The sequence below is a fragment of the Bos indicus genome, chromosome 10 (assembly GCF_029378745.1).
Source record: "Bos indicus isolate NIAB-ARS_2022 breed Sahiwal x Tharparkar chromosome 10, NIAB-ARS_B.indTharparkar_mat_pri_1.0, whole genome shotgun sequence".
NCBI lineage: Eukaryota > Metazoa > Chordata > Mammalia > Artiodactyla > Bovidae > Bos > Bos indicus.
This window is the reverse complement of record NC_091769.1, coordinates 27,700,086-27,725,535: the sequence shown is the minus strand read 5'-3', so window position 1 is coordinate 27,725,535 and position 25,450 is coordinate 27,700,086. Positions and strand designations below refer to the sequence as shown.

At 35.1% G+C, this 25,450-nt stretch overlaps 2 protein-coding genes across 2 annotated transcripts; both read right to left on the bottom strand.

Moving 5' to 3' along the window:
- Positions 1 to 12,744: 12,744 nt before the first annotated feature.
- Positions 12,745 to 16,277, bottom strand: LOC109564513 (olfactory receptor 4F4-like). The gene is made up of 2 exons (XM_019967943.2): positions 16,239 to 16,277; positions 12,745 to 13,716 (listed from the first exon to the last, which is right to left on the bottom strand). The coding sequence occupies exons 1-2, from the start codon at positions 16,275 to 16,277 to the stop codon at positions 12,745 to 12,747; spliced, it is 1,011 nt and encodes a 336-aa protein (XP_019823502.2).
- A 2,054-nt stretch (positions 16,278 to 18,331) lies between these two features.
- On the bottom strand, positions 18,332 to 19,270 carry LOC109564586 (olfactory receptor 4F6-like). The gene has a single exon (XM_019967996.1). The coding sequence runs from the start codon at positions 19,268 to 19,270 to the stop codon at positions 18,332 to 18,334; it is 939 nt and encodes a 312-aa protein (XP_019823555.1).
- Positions 19,271 to 25,450: the final 6,180 nt, after the last annotated feature.

Sequence of the window (25,450 nt, the reverse complement as noted above, 5' to 3'; positions counted from 1 at the left end):
TTTTCTTTTCCCTCAAGATTGCTTAGGCAATTGGGGTATTTTGTGATTCCATATAAATTTAAGAATTATTTTTTCTAATTCTGTGGAAAATGTCTTGGGTATTTTGATAGGGATTGCATTAAATCTGTAGATTTCTTTGCATAGTATGGACTGTTAACAATCTTATTCTTTCAGTCCAAGAGCACGGGGTATGTTTCCTTTTTTTTTTTTTTTTGTATTGTCTTCAATATCCTTCACTAGTGTTTTATAGTTTTCAGAGTATAGGTCTTTCACTGCCTTGGTTAAGTTTATTAATAGGTATGTTATTCTTTCTGATGCAATATAAAATGGGATTATTTTTGTTTTCTCCTTCTGATAGTTCATTATTAGTGTATAGGAAAGCAACAGATTTCTGTATATTAATCTTGTATCCTGCAAACTTTCTGAATTTATTTATTAGGTCTAATAGATTTTTAGTGGAGACTTTGGGTTTTTATATATATAGTATCATGTTATCTGCAAAGAGTGACAGTTTAACTTTTTCCTTTCCAATTTGGACACATCTTATTTGTTTTCTAATTGCTGTGGCTAGGACTTCTGATATTATATTGAATAAAAGTGATGAGAATTGGTATTCTTGCCTAGATCCTGATCTTAGAGGAAATGCTTTCAGTTTTTTATCATTGAGTGTGATGTTGGCTGTAGGTTTGTCATGTGCTGTACTGTGCATAGTCGCTCAGTTGTGTCCAACTCTTTGTGATCCCATGGACTGTAGCCTGCCAGGCTTCTCTGTCAATGGGGATTCTCCAGGCAAGAATATTGGAGTGGGTGGCCATGCCCTCCTCCAGGGGATCTTTCCAACCCAGGGATAGAATCCAGGTCTCCCACATTGCAGGCAGATTCTTTACCATCTGAGCCACCAGGGAAGCCCAAGAATACTGGAGTAGGTAGCCTATACCTTCTCCAGGTTATATTCCTGACCCAGGAATTGAAGCGGTGTCTCCTGCATTGCAGGTGGATTCTTTACCAGCTGAGCTACCAGGGAAGCCCATGGTTTGTCATATATGGCCTTTATTATGTTGAAATGTGTTGCCTCATTACATACTTCATTGAGAGATTTTGATTATAACGGATGTTGAATTTTTTCAAAATTTTTATCTGCCTCTGTTGACATTACTGACTCGATGGACGTGAGTCTGAGTGAACTCCAGGAGTTGGTAATGGACGGGGAGGCCTGGCGTGCTGCGATTCATGGGGTCGCAAAGAGTCGGACACAACTGAGTGACTGAACTGAACTGATTGGGATATTCATATGATTTTTATTCTTCAGTTTCTTAATGTGGTGTGTCATACTAATTTGTAAGTAATGATTCATTCTTGCATCTGTGAGTAAACCCACATGGCTATAGTATATGATCCTTTTAATTTTTGTAGAATTCAGTTTGCTAATATTCTCAGTTTGCTGAGGATTTTGGGATTTATTTTCATGAGAGATATTGACTTGCATTTTCTTTTTTTATATTATCTTTGTCTGGTTTTGGTATCAGAGTGATGCTGACCACTTAGAATGAGTTCCAAAGTATTCTTTCATATTCAATTTTTTGGAATGGCTAAAGAAGGACAGGCATTATTTCTTCTTTATATGTCAGGTAGAATTTACCTGTGAAGATCTGATCCTGGACTTTTGTTAGCTTTGAGTTTTTTTTTTTAACTGAACCAATTTCATTACTGGCAACTGATACATTCATATTTTGTATTTCTTCCTGAATTCAATACTGTAAAACTGTACATTTCTAGTAATTTGTCAGTTTATTCTAGGTTGTCCATTTAATTGGTGTATAGTTGTTCACAGTACTTCATATGAAACTTTGTATTTTGTGGTGTCAGTTGTAACTTCTCTTTAATTTCTCTTTTGTTTCTTGATTAGTCTAGCTAAAGTCTTATCAATTTTATTATCTTTAAAAAAACCCCTGCTGTTAACTTCATTGATATTTTTATTGTTTTTTTTTAAGTCTCTATTTATTTCCACTCTTATCTTTATTTTCTTTCTTCTACTAACTCTGTGCTTTGTTTTCTTATTTTAGGCCCTTTAGGTTTAAAGTTGGGCTGATTATTTTTTTCTTGTCTCCTGAAGTAGGTTTGTATTAATATAAACTTCTTTCTTTGAACTGATTTTTCTGTGTCCCACACTAAAGTCTCTTACTATTTTGTGACTATCAGTTTCTACCTTCATGTTTTTTAACATTTGCTTTATGCAGTTAGGTGCTCCTATGTTGGGTGCAAATATATTTATGATTATTATTATTAAAATTAATTTTTCTTTTAAGTTTTTTTTTGATGTAGACTATTTCTTATTTCCTCTTTGATATCTTTAGTGACCTATTGGTTGTTTAGTAGCATATTGTTTAGCCTCCATGTGTTTGTAATTTTTTTGAAGTTTTTTTCTTGTTGATTTTTATTCTAATGGCATTGTGATGAGAAAGATGCTTGATATGATTTTAATCTTCTTAAATTTACTGAAACTTGTTTTGTGGCCTAGCCTGTGATTTGTCCTGAAGAATGTTCCCTTTGTCCTTGAAAATAATGTATATTCGGTTGATATATAGGGTTAGTGGTGTTGGAGAAGACTCTTGAGAGTCCCTTGAACTGCAAGGAGATCCAACCAGTCCATCCTAAAGGAGATCAGTCCTGGGTGTTCATTGGAAGGCTGATGTTGAAGCTGAAACACTGATATTTTGGCCACCTGATGTGAAGAGCTGACTTATTTGAAAAGACCCTGATGCTGGGAGGGATCGGGGGCAGGAGGAGAAGGGGATGACAGAGGATGAGATGGTTGAATGGCATCACCGACTCAATGGACATGGGTTTGGGTGGACTCTGGGTGTTGATGATGGACAGGGAGGCCTGGCGTGCTGTGGTTCATGGAGTCGCAGAGAGTCAGACACGACTGAGTGACTGAACTGAACTGAACTGATATGTAGGGGATGCTCCCTATATATCTGTTAAATTCAACTGATCAAATTTGTCTTTTAGGATTAGTGTTTCCTTATTGATTTTCTGTTTGGATGATCTGTCCAGTGATGTAAATGGGACACTTAAGTCTCTTACTATTTTGTGACTATCAGTTTCTACCTTCATGTTTTTTAACATTTGCTTTATGCAGTTAGGTGCTTCTATCTTGGATGCAAATATATTTATGATTATTATTATTAAACTTAATTTTTCTTTTAAATCTTTTTTTTTTTTTTTTGATGTAGACTATTTTAAAAGTCTTTATTGAGTTTGTTACAATATTGTTTGTTTTGTGTTTTGGTTTTTGGCTGAGAGGCATGTGGGATCTTACCTCCTTGACCAGAGATTGAATAGGCACCCCCTGCATTGTGAGGCAAAGTCTTAACCACTGGATTGCCAAGGAAGTCCCTTTGTTTTTTTAACTAGTTAGATTGACCCCCATCATTATGTAATGTCTTTTTTTGTTTCCTGTTTTAAAGTGTATTTTGTCTGATCAAATGTTGCTATCCCAGGTTTCTTTTCATTTCCATTCGCATGGAATACCTTTTTCCATCACCTCACTTTCAGTTTGTGTGTGTCTTGAGATTTGAAGTGAACCTCTTGTGGGCATTATGTATGTGTCTTGATTTTTTTTATCCATTCAGCCACTATCTTTTGATTGGAGCACCTAGTCTGTATACATTTATAGAATTATTGTTAGGTATGTATTTATTGCCATTTTGTTAATTCTTTGGGGGTTGTTTTCACTTCTTTTATGTTCTTTTCTTCTTTTGCTTTTTCCTCTTGTGCTTTGGTTACTATCTTTAATATATTTGGATTCCCTTCTGCTTTTTTACATGTATATGTATTACAGATTTTTGGCTAATTGTTACCAGAAAGTTTTATATAACTTTAAGTAGTTATATGTTTTAATATATATAAATATAAGTATTTATATATAAAACTTGATATAGTAAAGTTCCTGACCACTGAAGTTCAAAAGCATTCTAACTCCTTCTCTGACATTCATTTATTTGATACTGTATTTTACATCTCTTTGTTTGGTGTGTTCTCTAACTTCTTATTGTGGATGAAAGTGCTTTTTCTACTTATTTTTTAACTTTCATACTACCTTTATAAGTGCTTGATCTACCGCTTTTTCTGTATATTTGCTTTTACCAATGAGCTTTTTCCTTTTTAAATTTTCATATTTCGAAGTGTGTTATCTTCCACTCAAAGAAGTCCCTTTAATCTTGTGAAGTTGGTTTAGTGATGGTTACCTCTTTTGGCTTTTGCCTGTCTGTAAAACTATGCTTCAAATCCAAATGATACCCTTGCTGTGTAGACTATAGATTGCAGATTTTTTCCTTTTAATACTTCAAATGTATTCTGCATTTCCTCCTGAACTGCAAAGTTTCTGCTGAAAGTCAGCTGACAGTATTATGAGAGTTCTATTATATTGACTATATAAAGAGTTGCATTTTCCTTACTATTTTTACTATTCTTCCTTCAACTTTTATTTTACCATTTAAATTACAATGTGTATTGATTTGGTTCTTTTGGGTTGTTCTTGCTTGGGACTCTGAATTTGGATGACTATTTCCTTTCTCGTGTTAGGGAAGTTTTCAGGTATTGTCAAATAAGTTCCCTGTCCCTTTCTTTCTCTTTCTCTTTCTCTTCTCCTTCTAAGACCTCTTTAATGCAAATGTTAGTATTCCTGATGTTGTCCCAGAAGTGTCTTAAACTCTCTCCAGTTTTAAAAAAGTTTTTTTCCCTGTTTAGGTTGAGTTTTTTTCACTATTCTGTCTTTCAGTTCTGTTCCTCTGTATTATCTAATCTACAGTTTATTCCTTCTAGTGTTGTTTTTTTTTTTTTAACTTGGGTTATTCTATTCTTTAGCTTTTTTGGATTCTTTTTATATTCTAATTCTTTGTTAACCTTTTCCCTGTGTTTATCCATTCTTCAACCATTTTTGTTGAATATCTTTTGGTCTTTAATCTTTATTGAGAAATTGTTTATCTCTACTTCAATTAGTTTTCCTCTGTAGTTTTATCTTGTTCTTTCATTTGGGACATATTTTTTGTCACCTCATTTTACCTAATTCTCTGTATTTGTATATATTGGGTATTTATTTGTATATATCAGGTGCTTATTTGTATATATTAGGTAGCATCTTGGAGAAGTGGCCCTGTGTAGGAGATAGTCTATGGTGCTCATAGTACCCCTCTGGTCACCAGAGTCATATAATCTCAACTATGTTTTCTGAATAAGCCAGCCTAACTGTTGTGGCAGGGCTAGTACTGTGGTGCACTGGTGGGCAGGACTTGCCCCTGGAAAGGTTATTCAGTTCTGCCTTGTGCAGGAACTTGGGGGAAAAGGTGGCTTCCTGGCACAATTTACTACCTGGAGTGTCCTGGGGCTGGTGCTGGTGTGCTAATGTGCTGGTGGGCCAGTAGTCTAGATGGAGAACTCCAAAATAGTGCATCTGTGCATCTACGGGGTGTCCCATCAGTTTTCTGCCTCTCTGGGAGACTTCTATGAGATCAGTCAGTGGAATCTGACTCAGGCTGCTTTTCAATTGTTGCTTCTACTCAGAGCATGTGATATTTTGCATGTGCCCTTAAAGAACTGGATCTCAGTTTCCCACAGCCCTTTGGCTTTCCCATGTGTAAACCCTGCCTACCTTCAAAGCCTGATGATCTGGGAGCTCATCTTTGTGGTGTAGTACCCCCTGAATGGGGAGTTTGATATGAGGCTCAGATATCTCATTATTTGGGAGAACCTCTGCAGTTATGGTTACCCTTTCATTTGTGGGCTGCCTACCTTGGTGTGTGGGTCTTAATTCTACTGTATCTCAGCCCCTCCTGTCTCATTGTGGTTTAATCTTTATTTAGATGTGGAAAAAATCTTTTCTGCCAGTCTTCAGATCATTCTTATCAATAGCTATTCTGTAAATAGTTGTACTTTTGGTGTGCTCCTAGGACGAGGTAAGCTTAGGGTCTTCCTATTCTGCCATCTTGGCCATCTTCCTTCAGTATGTAATCTTTCATATATGGCTTCTTTCACTCAACATATATTTGCGGTTGATTCACATGTAGCACTTATCACTACTTTATTCCTTTTTATGGTTGAGTAATATTCTATTGTATGGGTATTTCACAATTTATTTATCTATTCATCTGCTAAGGGATATTTGGATAATTTCTATCTTTTGGCTATTGCTAATAGTGTTGCTATGAGTATGTCTGTGTGTTTGTGTGTGAATTTTTGTTTGAGTATCTGTTTTCATTTCTTATGGGTATATACCTTTGAGTGGAATTACTGGGTCATATGCTAACTCTATTTTTAACATTTGAGAAACTGCAAAATACTTTCCAAAGTAGCTTCACCACTTTACATCTTCATGAGTAGTGTATGAAGGTTCCAGTTACTTCATATTTTCTGGCTATTCTTACCTCTTCTTTTTTTGGATTATGGACTCATTGTGGGTGTAAAGTGACACTGTGGTTTTAATGTGAATTTTCCTGATAATTATTGATGTTGAACATCTTTTCATGTATTTCTTGGCTATTGTTTATCTCCTCTGGAGAAATGCCTATTCAAGTTCTTTGTCAATTTTCTAGTTTTTATTTGTCTTTCTGTTGTTGCATTGTAAGTTCTTTTATATATATTGGATACCAGAGCTTTATCAGAGATAAGTATTTTTCCTCTTCTCTAGGTTGTTGATTTATTTGACAATGTTCTTGTTATAAAAAGTTTATAATTTTGAAGTCAAATCTCTTTTTTCTTTGCTTTCCTTTTTTTATCTTTCATTTTTCTTTTCATATCTAGGGAGTCATTGCCTGTACAAGGCCACGATTTATTCCTATATTCTCTTTTAGGAGTTGTATGGTTTTAGTCTTATATTTAAGCCATTGATAAAATTTGAATTAAGTTTTGTATATGGTGTGAGGTAGGCATTCAACTTCATTTTTCTTGGCAATTGAATATCAGTTGTCCCAGCACCTTTTGTTTCAGTTATTGTACTTTTGTGTGTGTGCTCAGTCATGTCCAACTCTTTGTGGCCCCATGAACTGTAGCCCACCAGGCTCCTCTGTCCATGAAATTCTTCAGGCAAGGATACTGGAGTGGGTAGCCATTCCCTACTCTAGGGAATCTTCCCAACCCAAGGATCAAACTTGTGTCTCTTGCATCTCCTGCATTGGCAGGCAGATTCTTTACGACTAGTGCCACCTAGGAAGCTCCATTACTATACCTTTACTGATAATCTTGATGTGATCTATTATTCTCTTACTTTTCATTTAAAACCATTTGTTTAAAGTCTTAATCTAGTAAGTCAAACATTTTGCTTTCTCACTGATAGTGTCTGTTTATTTCATTGTGCATGGAACATACTTTTTTTTTTTTTTTATTTGTAGGCTTCTTATTTTTTAAACTAGGTCTTCTGGATATTATAATTCAGTAACTTGGAAATCAGATTCTTTCCCCTCTTCAAGGTTTATTTTTGTTAATTTCTGTAGGATTCAGCTGGGTTTGTTTGTTTGTTTGCTGTTTAGTGACTTCTAGACTATTTTTGTACCTTCTGTATTCTTTATTATGTTTATTCTCTGTAGTGTCTATATCTTTAGCGTGTGTTCAGCTAGTGATATTTTGAACACCAAGAGCCAAGAAAAAAATAAGAAAAAGCAACAGAAAATAAGAAAAGTAAGAAAAATGAAAACACTTCTAGTCTTTCCTGGTAGATTGCTGAGTCATTCCTTCAATATTTGGGTTATATAAAACTCTGCCTTACTCTTCAATTTCTGTTTGCATTAGAAAATAGCCAAAGCTAAAACTTGAGAATCTTCTCAGGTATTTCCTGAATATGTATTTTGCTCCAACATGTATAAAGTGTTAGTCATTCAGTAATGTCTGACTATCTGTGACTCTATAGGTTGTATCCCACCAGGCTCCTGCCAAGTCGCTTCAGTCGTGTCTGAGTCTGTGTGACCCCATAGACGGCAGCCCACCAGGCTCCCCCGTCCCTGGGATTCTCCAGGCAAGAACACTGGAGTGGGTTGCCACCTCCTTCTCCAATGCATGAAAGTGAAAAGTGAAAGTGAATTCGCTCAGTCATGTGCGACCCCTAGCGACTCCATGGACTGCAGCCCACCAGGCTCCTCGGTCCATGGACTTTCCAGATAGGAGTACTGGAGTGGGGTGCCATTGCCTTCTCCAGGATCCTATATCCATGGAATTCTCCAGGCAAAAATACTTGAGTGGGTAGACTTCCCTTCTCCAGGGGATCTTCCCAACCCAGGATCAAACCTGGGTCTCCTGCGTTGCAGGTGGATTCTTCACCATCTGAACCATCAGGCTTTCTGAATTCTCCAATATAAAGGTGTTGTTTTGACTCCCTTCATTTCCAAAAAACCCAGCTCCTACTTTTTCCTTCCAGGCTTTTAGGGATGGGCTCAATTGTCCCAGATGGCTATGGGTTTTTCATTTGCCTTACACTGTTTTTGAAGAATTCTTGCTCCTCTTCCACCTTGAGTGACTTCTGAATTAGGTAAAACAAATTTAAAAGGTTTACATAATTTTTTTAGGTGGCTTTCAGACAGATCAGAAAAAAGAAACACAGTTCTTTGAAATTAAGGTCTGCTCTGCTCCCTCTGGAGTCAAAGACTGTAATCTCATTCAGCTATGGGCCATCATCTTCACAAAAAATGCTAAGCTAGGAAAGGGTATGAGGAAAGGGCAAATAAAAGTGCCACAAATCTATTCTATTATTTTTAAGTTGCCTTTTTCTTTATTCAGTGTTTACTTATTGGCTATGAGCTTTTGATTACTTTCCAGAATTCTGAAAATGTTGATTCTAATAATTTTTGCTTAAAATTTCAGTGTTTCTATAGAGTAATAGGTCCCTGGAGCTATCTCTTCTGGCGTTTACTCTGAACTCACCTCCCTGCACCCTTCTTTTTTTTAATCTATCAGATGTCTGGTCTTCCTCTTTCAATTTTAAGAGTTCTTTCTGCATTTAGTAATATTAGTATATTATCTGTGATATATGTTGTAATGTTTACTCCCAGTTTGTCTTCTGTATTCTGAATTTGCATTTGTTTTTAAAAAAATATTTTGGGTTGCAGACTTTGTTATTATAATTTATCATTAAAAATCACATCTGTATTTAGTGTCATAGAAAGATTTCCATTGTATTTAGGACTTTCAGGAATTTACTCATATTTTGTACTTGTGTTTGTATATCTTCATGTTTTACATTTGTATCCCAGATCTATTAACAGTTAATTCTTGTGAATAGTATGAGAAAGGATGTCTACTGTACTAATATTATATATAGAATTTTGACTGCAATATTCATGACTAAACTGGTTGATAATGTTTGCTCTTGTACTATTTTTATTTAATTTGGGTATAACTTTTGCTGTTTCATGAAAAAATTGGAAGCAATTTTCATTTTTCTATTCTTTGTAACAATTTGTTTTCAGTGAGACTATCTGAATCTGCCTGCAATCCAGGAGATCCTGGTTCAATTCCTGGGTTAGAAACATTACCTGGAGAAGGGATAGACTACCCGTTCCAGGATTCATGGACTTTCCTGGTGGCCCAAATGGTAAAGAATCTGCCTGCAATGTGGGAGACCTGGGTTTGATCCCTGGGTTGGGAAGATCCCCTGGAGGAGGGCATGGCAACCCACTCCAGTATTCTTGCCTGGAGAATCCCCATAAACAGAAAAGCCTGGCAGGTTACAGTCCATGGGGTCCAAAGAGTTGGACACGACTGAGTGACTAAGCACAACACACAGCATATCTGATTTCTAAATGTTTTGTAGAATTCTCTGTGGACCCATTTAAACCTGGTGTGTGTGTGTGTATGTGTGTATATGTATGTGATATTTGTGTGTTATAATTCCTTGATAAATTTCTGTATTATTTCTATGGAAATCAGCATTTTTAAGTATTATATTTGTACTACAGTCAGTAGTAAATGTATTATCCTGAAATATTTATCCATTTCATAAAGCTTTCAAATTTATTTATATAGATGTGTACAATATTGTTTTTAGTGACCTTTATTTGCTGATTTTTAATAATTATTTTCTCTTACTATTTATTAACTACTTTTGTGCTTTATCTCTTCTTATCTTTTATGAAACTATCTAATGGACTGGACAGTCTAATTTGTATATTTGTTTAAAACAAGATTTTTGATTTACAAATTTGATACCTTTTTTGGTTCTTTATTTTATTGATTTTTACTTTTGTTTCTTTTATTTCTTGTGTTTTCTTTTTGTTTCCCTTTTGATTTTTTTTAAATTTGAGGTGGCAATTTAACTCATTTCTTTAATTCTTTCATTTTTAATCAATGTGTGTGTATATGACTCATCATAAACATGATACATGTATATGAGTTTTTCTCATATGCATATGAGTTTTCTCACATGTATGTGTTTTCTCTTATCACTGCTTTAACTATATCCCATTTATCTTTGTATGTACTGCTTTATTATCACTATTGAGAAAATCTGCTTTTTTCTCTGTATTTCCACTTTCATTTAGTATTTTTAAGTGCAAGTTTCTAAATTTCAAGATTTTTATTAATTTCTTAATTTTATTTCCAGCTTCCAGTTTTACTGCATTTTTGTAAAAACTCCAGGGCTAGATTGTTTTCATTGGTAAATTCTACCCAAATTTAAAGAATTAATGCCAATCTTCTTAAACTCTTTCAAAAAAATGAAGAGGAGGGAACGAATTCTCCTACACTTATAGATCCGGAATTACCCTGATACTAAAGCTGGATAAGAATACTGCAAGAAACGAAAACCACAGAACAATATTACTGACATATAAATGCAAAACTTCTCAACAACAGTTAGCTAACTGAAATCAACAGCACATAAAACTAAAAAGCTTATGCATAATAAGGAAAACAAGCAAGAGTGAAAGGCAAATACAGGATGGGAGAAAATATTTTTATAGCATATTTCTGATAAGGAGTTAAAATCATTCAACTCAATAGCTAAAAACAAAACAGCAAAACAAAAAAAACCCAAAAACCAAAAAAAAAAACAAAAAAACAACTGATTAAAATCAGGCAAAGACCTGAATAGATATTTCTCCAAAGCAGATCTACAAATAGCCAGCAGGTATATGATTAGTGAAGAAAGTGTAAAGTATGTCAAGAAAGGGAAATCCCGTTACACTGTTGATGGGTATGTAAGTTGGCATAGACATTATAGAAAATAGCATGGAGTTTTTCCAAAATTAAACATTTAGCTAACATATGACACAGCAATTCTTCTGGGTATTAATACATGGGAAACAAGCTTGAAAGTGAAAGTCACTCAGTCATGTCCAACTCTTTTGTGACCCCATGGGTATAGTCCATGGGATTCTCTAGGCCAGAATACTGGAGTGGGTAGCCATTCCCTTCTCCAGGGGATCTTCTCAACTCAGGGATAGAACCCAGGTCTCCTGCATTGCAGGCAATTGTTTACCAGCTGAGCTACAAGGGAAGCCCAAGAATACTGGAGTGGGTAGCCTATCTGACCAAGGAATCGAACCAGGGTCTCCTGCATTGCAGGTGGATTATTTACCAACTGGGCTAATACTTAAAGTCATGATTAGTATGGGGTAGGTATAGTCAAACCCATCTCTTTTTGACTTCAAAGCCCATGCTTGTGAAAGCTAACCATGAAAAGTGACAAGGATGAATCCAAATGATACACAGTGTGCCAACATGTTGAGAGAATTGAATCTCTCCAAATGCATTTATTCTATGAACTGTTGTATACCACAGGATGTCATGTGCCTACAAGACAAATTTTATATTGGCAGACTTGCTTATGCTGTCATTCTTTTTTTAAAAATAAGATTTATTTATTTATTTATTTATGACTGTGCTGGGTCTTTGTTGCTGCATCTGGGTTTTCTCTAGTTGTGGTGAGCAGGGGCTAATCTCTAGCCCCTGCTGTGAGCAGGCTTCTCATTGCAGTGGTTTCTCTTGTAGTGGAGCATGGACTTTAGGCATGGGCTTTAGTACTTGTAGCCCGTGGGCTCAGTAGTTGCATGTCAATGGGCTGTAGAGCACAGGCTCAGTAGCTGTGGCACATGGGCTTAGCTGTCCCATGGCATATAGGATCCTCCCAGATCAAGAATAGAACCCATGTCCCCTGCTTTGACAGATGGACTCTTCACCATTGATGTACTAGGGAAGCCCCTCTTCCTGTCTTTCTTGATAATACACTCATGGATTATGGGATGTTACAATGATAGTAGTTAAACTGTTATAATGGGAGGAGTTTCTTTTTTAAACCTCTTAAAAGTTGACATATATATTATTATCACTAAACATATATATTTTTTTGAATTAGGTGTATAGCATTTGCTTCTTGATGTTTTTAGGTAAAATGAGCCAAATAGAAATTAAAAAAAAAATCCTAAGTCAACCTAGTTTCTATCTTTCTCTGTTTTACCCTCAGGACCATCCAAGAAGGCACAGGAGTGTACAAATGTCAACATATTTATGCCTTTAATTGTTAGAAGAATTAGTGAGATCATATTTTCCAAGTAAAATGTTTAGTTTGCCTCTGTATTCAAAAATATAACAAGATTGTCAAAGAATAAAATGAGGTTGTGAATGTAAATATTCTTTGACAGTTGATACAGAATATGAAATGGAAGATATGATTTTTCATAGATTTTCTAAATAATTCACTGATACTATATAATATGCCATTATCTCAGTTTAATCTCACAGATTAATTTTATAAGAGATCTAAGACTTTATCCTAGAATTGATATTCCATTTTCTCAGCCGTCTCATTGCAGTCTTCATGTCTTTGTTCCTCAGTGTGTATATCATTGGGTTCAAGAAAGGAGTGACCACAGAACAAAAGACAGCAAGGAATTTATCTAATGACTCGATGGGGAATGGCCAGGCATAAATGAAGATACATGGTCCGAAGAACAAAAGAACTACTGTGATATGAGCAGTTAAAGTAGACAGAGCCTTGGATGACCTCTCTGAAGGGAGATGCTGGATGGTCACTAAGATGACAGTGTATGAGGTGATTAGGAGAAAAAAAGAACACACAGTGAGCACACCACTGTTAGCAATGACCATGATATCCAACCTATAGGTATCTGTGCAGGCAAGTTTGATGACCCTAGGAAGGTCACAATAAAAGCTGTCTACCTCATTGGGACCACAGAAAGGTAAGTTCACTGCAAAGGCCAACTGGCTCACTGAGTGGAGGAAGCCAGTTCCCCATGCAGCAGCCACAAAGCCAACACATACATAGCCACGCATAATTGTAGTGTAGTGAAGGGGTTTACAGATTGCTACATATCTGTCAAAGGCCATGGCTATAAGGATCATCAACTCACTCCCACCAAAGAAATGCAGGAGAAATATCTGAGCAAGGCAGCCCTTGAATGAAATTACCTTACATTTACTGAAAAAATCAGCAATCGTCTTGGGGGCTGTGACTGAAGACAGACACAGGTCAATGAGTGAGAGGTTGGCCAGCAGGAAGTACATGGGGGAGTGAAGGTGGGAGTCAGAAGCCACAGTTATGACAATAAGAAGGTTTCCAAACACAATTCCTACATAGAATACAAAAAAGAACACAAATAGGAAAATCTGGAGTTCCTGAGAGTTGGAGAGTCCTAGAAAAATGAACTCAGTCACCGTGGAGTGATTTGTTTCACTTATTGATTCATTCCAGGAAATATCCTCTGTAGTTACCTTGAATGGAGTGAGAAGAAAGTCAGAAATATTGTGTTCAAATTCAGAGCCCCATTTTGTGTCATTATGTTCACACTTATGATGACATTCTGTGCTTTATTACATAAAGGAATTCAAAATGCCTACAATCTAAACTCAATTTTATCCCACACTCTTTGCCTGGATATGCTTATAGTCCAGTTGTCCAAGCTTTAGTGTTTCCACTTATGTTAGGGCTTATTCCTAATAAAATGCTTTTTTTCATGTTACCCTGTCTGCCAGATTAAATTTATACCCTCACTGTGCATTTATGTCCTCTTTTGCTGAATTCCAAAACAATTCATATTCTGTGGACCATATCATAGCTCTTAAATACATACAAAACTCTATGATTGTCACATCTACAAAGGCTTTTCACGACATGCATTTTTGAGAAGGTATTTTTAGTAGTTTATAGTTCATCACAATAATCTTGTATACAGTTATTGGAAACTTCTCTATTAAACTAAAACAAACCCTCGTTCACAATTTAATGTGAGGCAATCACAGTGGGTTTTATGTGCATCTGTGGATCTTGAATTCATCCTCTTTAAGACTTCTTTTGCCATTTTGTAAATGCAAATACTAATTATATTCTTTCTTATGATTATTATGAATTTCAACTTTTTTATTTGGTAATTACACAATAGATTTAGATGATTATTAGTAGTGAGAGTTATCACCTCTGATTCATAGAAAATCCCTGGCTCCTCAATAATCATTTAAAAGTTTACTTGTATTCTAAAAATAATTATCATAGCAACATTTTGTTTCCCTATCTTTTAAATGACTGCGTTGGATCAAAATTTTTCTAAATCCCCACTAATCTAATACTCTATTAGGATTGAGGGAGGGACATAATTTAAAAATAATTTTCATAATCTCTCAGGAGCTTGGATAGCAATATGAAAACTAAGACAGATGTAGAGATTCAGTCTTATAGGAACTTTACATTTATGAGAATTCTGAAAGAGAAACTATAAATTATAAGAATTTATAGAGGATAGAATTGATACTTAACATTTGGTAATATGAAAATGCTTAGAAGAAAGATTTATGCCAAAATAAAATTAAAGATGAAAAATAGAAGAAAAGAATAACAACACAAAAATAAGGTTTAAAAATGAGAGAAAGAAGTTAAAAGCAAGAGAATGCCACTGTAGAGGATGTGAGTTTGATCCCTGATGGGGGAACTTAAGATTTCACATGCTGTGTGGGGTGGTCAAAAAAGTTTAAAAAACAAAATAAAATTTAAAAGTGAGGAAAATATTTGCTGAGATAAAATGTGAAGAAATTTTAATAGGAAATGAAATTGGAAAAGGATTCTAGAATGCCTACTATAGGATTCTTGTTTTATTATGTTGACATGAACTGTTGCAGAATTATGAGCAATTGTTTAATAAATTTCTAACAAATGGTAAGCAGTTAAATAATAGCCATTATAAAAGGTAGTAATAACAGGACATGTGTCAACACATATATAAGAAAAAAATGATGCTAATTTTTTAAATTCTGAGTAATTGTGAACACTGTCACAGCTTTAATTCTGATAATAACTATAATAAGAGTTAGCATAGCAATATATAACATAAAGATCATTTTTAGAAGAAGTAATACATTTGGAAGGAAGTAAAGGATGATGATAATAAAATGTAAAGGTATTGTTGGAATATCTTTGTAAGTTGCTACCTGAAAGTTAAGAGCCTGAAAAGTGGTCATTGGATATAAGTTGCGAAAGTCATTTCATATATGTATTGGGGAGTCCAGAGGTTTTGCAGTAAGTGAAGTAGAAAATGAAACGGTAGCTTGAAGGGGAAGCTACAAAAGAGAGGAGAGGAAATTGACGGGTCTGGTGGAGTCATGAAAGGATAGAGTATGGCTCATCAAATTTCTTGGGGGAGTAGTATTATGTTTTCTCTACTTAATCAGTCCTTGGAAATTACATTTTTTCTTCATTATCCATTCTATAGCCCTATCCTAAAGCTCCATATTACTGTTTTTAAAATCCTATAAATATTTAGCAATTCTAATTTATTTCCAAGTATAAAAAGAAGTCTAGTAGTAAAACAAGTCATAAAGTCATTTTAGTCCCCTTCTCCTTAGCACAAATATAGTCATACTTGTCATTGACAATAAAGAGGATGGGATTCCTATTGTGAGATCATTTCTGACATGATTGATTGATTTGGATGTTTCTTTTTTTTTTTTTTTTTTACAGGAATTCTGGTCCTTCCGTGTAGCTATAGAGCTCTGAGAGTTCTGCAGCCCACTTGTCTGTGTCATCATACTCAAACTCCAGGTCAGGAGACTCAGAATAGCCAGGACCAGAAACTGGAGATGATTAGGGGGTCTGGGGTGTAGCCGCCCCGCCCTCTAGAGCGCACCTGGATGTTTCTTTAAAGTCAAGGAATGTTATTTAGTATTTTCTTTGGATGTTTACTGATGTGAAATCATTTCACTGAGAGAAGTCAACAAACTCGATAGTTATGTCAGTATAGATTTACCAAAGTGTTCTCATTTGCAGTGAAAAGATTTTCTACCATGGTAACAAGTAAGAATTCAAATATACTATTCTTCAGCAAAATGAATTTTTTTCACCAACCTCAGGATTCTTCCATTTTTTCTGAAAAATACACATAAAATTGAATTCTATAGAATGGGTTATTACTAATAGAAGCATTTTATTGTCAATACAAATGCTACAGTTTGGTTAGTTCTGCTAATATATTTCACTTTCATATTCTACCTACCTCCTTCATAACTGGAAGACACTACAGCAATTTTCAGAGCAAGGTGTGTAGACTTTTATTTGTACTTTCTCATGAAGTATACAATTTCCAAGAGAAGAAAATTGATATAAACTAATCCTCCTTAGCAAATGGCTTCATTAATTAAAAACCATTTGTGGAAATGACTAGAGGCAGATGAAGAGATCTGAAAATAGTTATCCTGAACTTTGTGTTTTGAGACTAACTTTTATAGTCTCACAAGCTTTCCCCTGAGGAAATACACAAAATCATCTTGATTTAAGGGTTAATGTCACAGTTTCTTGGCTAACTCAGGTACTTCTATGACCCTCACTGAATTTAAAAGTAAATTTTTAAGAAATCATAGTAAAACAATTGACGAAATTGTGCAATTAAAATTCAGATGTGTTAAGAAGAAAGCAAATAACAATGTTTTAGATTTTATAGAAAGCGGATAGCTTAGAATTTGTGGAGAAAATATAGGAAAAATACCTTGACAAATAATAAGTCTAAGTTCTTATTATTTATCATTTTTATTGAGTAGCTTTAATTACCATACAGTGGTTTAAACTGAACTGACTTATCACAGTTAATGTTCCTTAAATCAGTCATAGAAAGAATCCAAATGATCTCTCAGCTGTGCTCCATGACCAGCAGACTTTCCAGATTTTACCTGAAACATGCCAACCATCTTCTTTGTTCTAAGTGCCCTTACTTAAAAATGAACACATTGAAGAAGCTGAGATCGCAATGGAGTATCCTTCTCTACTAAATAAGTCCTTTCAAATACTTAGAGAATTGTAGATACTTTTAAAGAATGAATAAAGATATGCTTTGAACACAAATATTGAAAAAACTGGAAAATCGGCAAAATTTTGCATAATAGAAAATACTAGAGTCTATTTCTAAAACAATATTGTATGAAATACATTATCAAAGTCTAAAAGCAATTTTAATTCTTAATGTAGTGTCATAGTGTTGACCTTCCTATTTATCTAATTAAAATACAAGTATGATAAGAATTGCTTCTTCCTCAATTTTAATGTCTACTGGTTTACATAAAGCCATATTTTATCTTTGGATTACATAATTTCCATAAGAAATATTAATTGATTTCCAATGATGCTTGTTATCAAATGGAAAATACTGATGAAGTTAAATTACATGTATATGTGTGTGTATATATATATATATATATATATATACACACATATATACAAGTGTACATATCTATCTGTAGATGTAAAATATCCACATGAATATTGAATGCAGCCATGTAGTAACTACAGTTTAGGTTTGGAGGTTAGGTAGAAATATAAGCTGCAACTCTATGTAAATGAAATTCTTTGATTTAATACCTTCTTTTTTGTAGGCATCTGTTTTTTTGGGTTGTTGTTTTATAATTTTATTTATTTATTTTTGGTTGTGCTTGGTCTTTGTTGCTGCATGGACTTTTCTCTAGTTGAGGCAATCCGGGGCTACTCTCTAGCTGTGGTTCATGGGCTTCTCATTGCTGTGGCTTCTCTTGTTTCAGAGCACAGACTCTAGGGCATGCAGGCTTCAGTAGTTGCAGCATGTGGGCTCAGTGGCTGGGCTCTAGAGCACAGCCTCAGCAGTTGTGGTCAATGAGCTTAGTTGCTCTGCGGCATATGGGATCCTCCTGAATCAGTGATCAAACCCATGTCCTCTGTATTGGCAGGTGGACTCTACCATTGAACCACTAGGGAAGCACCAACTTCTCAGTTTTTAAAAGCAATAATGAAAATGAACACATTCTATAGTGTTCATGGTGACCACAAGGGTCTTGATGATTCATGACATTCATCTTGTGCTCTCATCAATGAAATCTCTCATGTCACTTCCCTAGAATTTAAAAGCTGTTGACTTAGCCTTGTCATTGCCACCTTCATATCTCTGTTCCTTAAAGTATATATGGCAGGATTTAAGACGGGGGTGACAACAAAGTCCACAATGGCAAAAAATGTATCCAGTGACTTTGTAGGGAAAGGCCATACGTAGAGAAACATGCATGGAAGGAAAAACAAAAACACTACAGTGATGTGAGCTGACAGAGTGAAGAATGCTTTGGATAAATATTTTGAAGAATGTCGTCGGACAGTGATCAGAATGAAGATGTATGATATAGTTAAGAGAAAGAAGGTGCCCATAGATATGAAACCACTGTTGGCAGTGACTACAAATTCTAGTTTGTAAGTATCTATGCATGCCAGTTTAATAACCTGAGGAAAATCACAATAAAAGCTCCCCATATTATTAGGTCCACAGAAGGGTAAATTTATGACAAAGACAAACTGAGACACAGCATGAGTCACTCCAATTATCCAAGCAGCAACTACTAAAAACATGCACATTTTGGGATTCATAATAGTTAGATAATGGAGAGGCTTGCAGATTGCTGTGTACCTGTCATATGCCATGGCTATGAGCAGCATCATCTCCACTCCTCCTGTGACATGGATAAAGAACATTTGTAGCATGCAGTTGTGGAAAGAAATGATTTGACAGTCACTGAAAAGATCAGAGATCATCCTGGGAACTGTGGTGGATGAAAGGGCTAGGTCAATGAGTGACAGGTTGGCCAATAGAACATACATGGGGGTATGTAAGTGGGAATCAAAAATCACTGTGACCACAATGAAGACGTTTCCCAGGATAATCCCCAAATACAATACAGAGAAGAAGAGAAAAAGTAAAAACTGCATCCCTAAGGATTGTGTAAGTCCCAGTAACACAAATTCAGTTACCACGGAGCCATTTACTTGGTCCATTGAATCATAAAGAAGAGAAGACTGTCAAGTGACCTGCAACAAAAGAAAGAAGGGATCAACATAATACAACTTAAATGTTGATAATTTAAAATTGGTCCTTTAACTTAAATGATTATAGACTACTTACAAAATAATGGGAACCAGGGTATAAAATATTGAATACAACAAAGCTTCACTCAGAGACAATCTTTTGCTTTAAATGATCCTATTTATTTAAATATGTGAGCAATCAGACAATTTATGGTGTTAGGAAAGAACATATAACATAAACTCAAGGAATACAGATGAAGTGAAATAATAAAAGTTAAAAACCAAAATACTGAATCCTAGAAAATTGGAAGAGGGTATAAGAGCATATAAAATGATTAAAAAATAGATAATCTTTAAAAAATATAATCATGAACAATAAAGTTAAATAGAAGTTAGAAATGAATATGAAAAGTGTTAGTCACTCAGTTATGTTCAACTCTTGGAGACCTCTGTAGCCCACCAAGATCCTCTGTGCATGAAATTCCCCAGACAAGAATACTGGTGTGGGTTGACATTTCCTTCTCCAAGGGATCTTCCTGATCCAGGGGTTGAACCTGGATCTCCTGTATTGCAGGCAGATTCTTTACTATCTGATACACTACACATATTAGAAATGAGTATAGACATTCCTAATAACTGTTAAGTTACCTCTGAATGGTATTTCCTACATGTACTTAAAAACAATCTACCTTAAAAATCTTACGTGAATTTGAAGTACCATAGACAGACAAAAGATTGATATCTTCATAATATTTTTTAAAAGTTCAAATCATTTAATAAAACCTCTGAGGCCTAATAGATAAATGGACAAATGATATGAAGAGAGAATTCAGAAAAGTAAACTATCTATGTATTTTTGCATATATATATATATATATATCTTCCTCAGAAATCAAATCAAATATAAAGGTATTATTTTTCTATTAAGTTAAAAAAGTTTTATAGTATTGTTGTCAAAACCAACACTCATTGAGATAGGCACATTCATACACCCTTGATAAGAAATATAGACTAATCTAAAATTAAGAAAATATTTTGAAATGGTACTGATGAACATAGCAGAGAAGGGACTTGACACACAGAGGGAAGGTGAGGGTAGGACGAATTGAGAAAGTAGCATGGACGTGTATACGCTGTAATGTGTGAAATAGATAGTGGGATGTTGCTATGTAACACAGGGAGCCCAGCCTGGTGCTCCTTGATGATCTAGAGGTGGGGGTTGGGAGCAGTGGAGGGAGGCTCAAGAGTGTGCATGAGTGTGGCAGAAAGCAACACAACAAGATAAAGCGATTTTCCGCCAATTAAAAAAGAAACTAAAGATTATTAAAGAAAATATTTTGAAATCATGTGTCAAGAATCTTGACTCCGTACCACTTGCTGCAGTAGTACTCCTTGTGGAATTCTATTTGTATAGAAAAAGATTTTTGCACAAAAATGTTTGTCATACTTTACAGTTGATAAAACTTTGAACAATTTAGATGTCAAACAATAGGTTTAATTCTGTTACGAAGGAAAATATTATAGTTATTAAAATAAGTTAATAGAAATTTATAGTAGCATTAGTAAGAATTTTATTTATAATATTAAGTGTACGAAAAGTAAACAGATTGCATAGTGCAGTAGTTGACTTTTATTTTTTAGAACTTGAAAAATCCTTTAGATTTTAAATATCTTTCAGTATAGCTATCATATTTATATTAGATTTTTTGATAAAAACATCCAAGAGCATAGAGAGCTAAAGGATGATTTATTAAGAAGGTTCAAAAACAAAGAATAATTTGTAATTATTAGAAGATGAGCTGGAGAAGTCAAGGACTTTAATACTTCTCTCATCCAATTAGACATTTTCATAAGCTGTCAGAATTGATTAATAGATGATAGTACTAGGGCAGAATGTAGCTAAATAAGTATAGTGTCCTGATGGATCTGGATTTTGATGGTGGAAATAGGAAAGGTTTGATTAACTTCCTATTTCAGCAATATACTATTGTTTCTGTTGCCTCTTGATTAATTTTTCTATTGTCTTCTACCTTCTCTCACCTAGATGTTCTAAAAACCCTTCCTAGCATTTTCTCTGAAAACTATGATAACCATTTGAAATTTATTCATTCAGTTATCAATGGACTTCATATCCATATTTAAATCACCCAGGTCACAGGGGCGTAAGGGCAAAGAATTTGGGGAGTGGAATTGAACCTGGGGAGCATTATAGAGTTCAGAAAGTCATCCCTAGAAGATTTCATGGCAATACCCTCTATTCTGCTGAGCAGAAGGTGTTGATTTCCTGATCTCATCATTCAAGTCACTATCTTAGAGTAATGAAGCTGAAGCTTAAGAATCATGTTGACTGCTTATGATCAATGATTTTATCCTATAAAGCTAACATTAAACATATAAACTCAATTCTTCAAGTCTCCATCATCATGAAAGTGGATGTTTCATCTTATAAAAACAATTGAAGTTTTCTCTAAACTGATTTGTTGTATTTGAAAATTTCCACCTGTATTAGCTTAGTACTGCTGAAATGGTGCTTGTCTTGGAGTGTGAGTGATAATTAAGTTTTTTAAACTGGAGAAGGAAATGGCAACCCACTCCAGTACTCTTGCCTGGAAAATCCCATGGATGGAGGAGCCTGGTGGGCTGCAGTCCATAGGTCGCAAAGAGTCAGACACGACAGAGCGAGCTCACTCACTCACAAAGAGAAAAATCCAATACTCTTTGAGTCTATTAGCCTAAAGACTATAAGAGTCCATTTAAAAGTGTAATTAAATTTATTGATAATCTTTAATTATGCTGCTGCTGCTGCTAAGTCGCGTCAGTCGTGTCCGACTCTGTGTGACCGCATAGACAGCAGCCCAACAGGCTCCACTGTTCCTGGGATCCTCCAGGCAAGAATGCTGGAGTGGGTTTGGTATAATTACAATATAAAACATGGCGCTATAAGCATAGTAGTGTGGTGAAGTCAGTCAGTAACATGTCTAGGGAACAGGCAGGAAAGAAGATCTAAAGAAAGAGGAAGAATGAAAATAGAAAGGGAGTGAAGAATTAAATGAAAACAGGGGATGGAATAAATAAAATCTGGGACAAATAAAGAGGATAAAATGATGATTAAAAGAGACATTGGTGCAATGTTGCACATCTTTGCTTAATTGCCTGTCATTGTTTACATCAACACACATCAATACATTATGAACACCTAAGAGTGTGAGCTTTATCTGCATTTCCATTCACTATTTTAGTACATTTTGCCTGAAAGGATGGAAAGTAATAATAAAATTTTAGGGAAAATAGTCACTGATATGAAGAAAAGTTAAGACATTAAGCAAATAAATAATGGATGTGGCAGAGGGGTTTGACAGTATGGAGTGGGTATAGTTTTGGCATGGTGGTTCAGCTGACAGGTCACCTCTAAAACATTAGGAAGTAACTGATTAAAAACACCCCTTTAACTTCCAGTCAGTATTTTGCTTTCCTTATTTCCAATATTTATAGCTTTTTGTAAAATGTAAAAATTAAAGTTCATTACGTAGGTACACTTTCTGCTTTGTCCAACACTGTGTCTCTTGACTAAAACAGGCTGGCACATAGAAAAAGCTCAAGGAGTATTTGAAGAATAAATTGTCCAGAAATTATCACTAAATTGCCCAAGTAAACAAAATAGAAGTCCTCACAAATATAGAGAGAAATTGAAGTTAACAACACCTTCTCCACAAGCTTGTGCTTCCTAATGAGATATGTATGTATATATATATATATATATACATATACATATACATACACATATACACATATATATAACCTAATGAGATATGTGTATATATATATATATATAATCATGAGTATTTAAGATAAATGAAGAAGGGCCCACCCATTCTGTTATAAACATCTAGAATTAATGTGTATCATTATTCAAGAAGTCCTGATGACCTGAGAGTGCTTGTTTGGAGAAAAAGACCACATACTTGGTTTCTCTGCCTTCTTAGGAAACACTGGTGACTGTGTGAAGTTCCCAGGAGTTCTTCAAAAGCCAAGTCCCCTTAGAACTTGCCATCTCTCCTATTGGATATTTAAAATTTATCAGTTATCCAATGCCTGGAGAGACAAATCTTTAAACAAAAAAGATTATTAGAATGATACATTTTTATAGAAGTAGGAAAGAACTTTGAGATTATATTGCCCAGTTATTTCATTCTACAGATGGAAAACAACCCAGTGAGGTTAAATGCCCAGTGTATTTGCAGGAATACATTCACAGAGCCAGCACTAGAAGTCAGCCTAACTCAGTCCAATGACCTTCCTCACTCACGATCTACACCTGCTTGTAGGAAAAGTCATTAAAAAGCTAGACTGTTTATATTTAATAGTATCACACCAAATTGGAAGAGTCCTATTCATCCCTGAGTTCTCTTTCCATTTAAAATAAAATGAGCCGTCCCTTTCTGAAAGACTATTTTTTTCCCCATTGGGTATTGCTCTTCCTTATCCCCTCTCCTATTTCTTCAAACAACTTGGCCAGTCCTTGAACAGTTCTCTTTCAGAATTTTCAGCCAGCATCTCCTCTGTACTGTCCTCTGGCACAACACCAGAATCTTCTTTGAATCTGAGCATATGCTCTCAGTCTAGGCATTGGTTGAAGCCTTCAAATTCAGAGGAAAGTAATAGTGAAGGAGAGGGAATCACACTAGAATCCTGGAGGCTGAGGACTGAGATTTCCTTTTGTTTTAAAACAGAATTTGATCCTTAAATAGTATAGGAATACGTGAGTCCGGAACTCTGTTTTGCACATTGGAAAACGAAGTTTAAAATGAATTGGAAAGCACAAAAGCCAGAAACGTGAATCTTGAAAATTTTTCACGTTAAGAAGATAAAAATATCAGAAGGTATATGTGTGTGTGTGTAATTAATTTTAGAAGACAATGCAATTCAATGATTGAAATTTGATGATAGGAAAGAGATGGTATAGGATGAAAGGACAAATAGATTTCAAAAGAGAAAACTGACACAATATTTTACAGGGGAATGGAAATTGAAGGAAGGTCGAGGGTTATGCGGAGAGGGAAGCAACCATGACAGGGATGGTTTTGTAATTTAAAAGTGTCTTTCTTACTTGCCTGTTCAGTCACAGGGTGTATATTTTTAGAAGAAGAGAAAGTCAGAGAGTGTACTCTTTTATATTTGTAAAAAGCACTCCCACCCCACTCAAAGATAAAGCTATATATAAGATTCTCCGTGAGAAATAACCTAATTAGCTGCATAAGAGAGTGACTCGCTGCTGCAGCAAAGATGGCTAATACTCAGCCCATTATTAGATTCTCTTGGGGACTAAATCTTTGAGTCACATTGGTTTCCCCAAGAGAGAAATATTGAAAAATTTTTCTGGTGATGAAACAGAGGGAAAGAAGGAAGGTTTTTTTCAAAAAAATATTATTGGAATATAGTTGAGTTACAATGTTGTATTAGTTTCAGGTGTACAGCAAAGTGAATCTGTTTTACAGGAAGATTTTGACATAACATATTGGATTGTATAATAAAAATCCCTCTTTATGGTGGATGATCTTGCTTTGAGTGACTGAGATGAAGGTGTGAAAACATATCCTGAGAAACAAGATATTCATAGTACCAGACTTGAAGAAATAAATCTAAACCCTTGATAGGTAAAGATAATTTTCATAATTCATAATACTTTTCCTGTTTTTAATTATGGCAGATGTTTACCTGAGACTCTACTTGTGCTCATAAACTTCGGACTACTGGGGATGAAGGTCTTAAATGGTTTTGAACTTTATTTTTCCTGACTTGACTGGATACAAGTAAATTTTGGGTTTGTTGGATCAATGTCTGAAGAGAAAAAAATGTAGGGAGTTATTTTGAGTTGTCTGTAATAGGTGCTCTGTCCATGGGGATTCTCCAGGCAAGAATACTGGAGTGGATTACCATGTCCTCCTCCAGGCGATCTTCCCAACCCAGGGATCGAACCCAGGTCTCTCACATTGCAAGCAGATTCTTTACCATCTGAGCCACCAGAGAAGCTCTGTGAGCAGTATAGAACTCCATAAATCATTCTACCATGCCAGTAGAACGATTGTCCTTTTGTTCCAAGTGAGGAGATTGGGGTACCAGGGAAAACAGCATATTCAGATGAATGAGGGA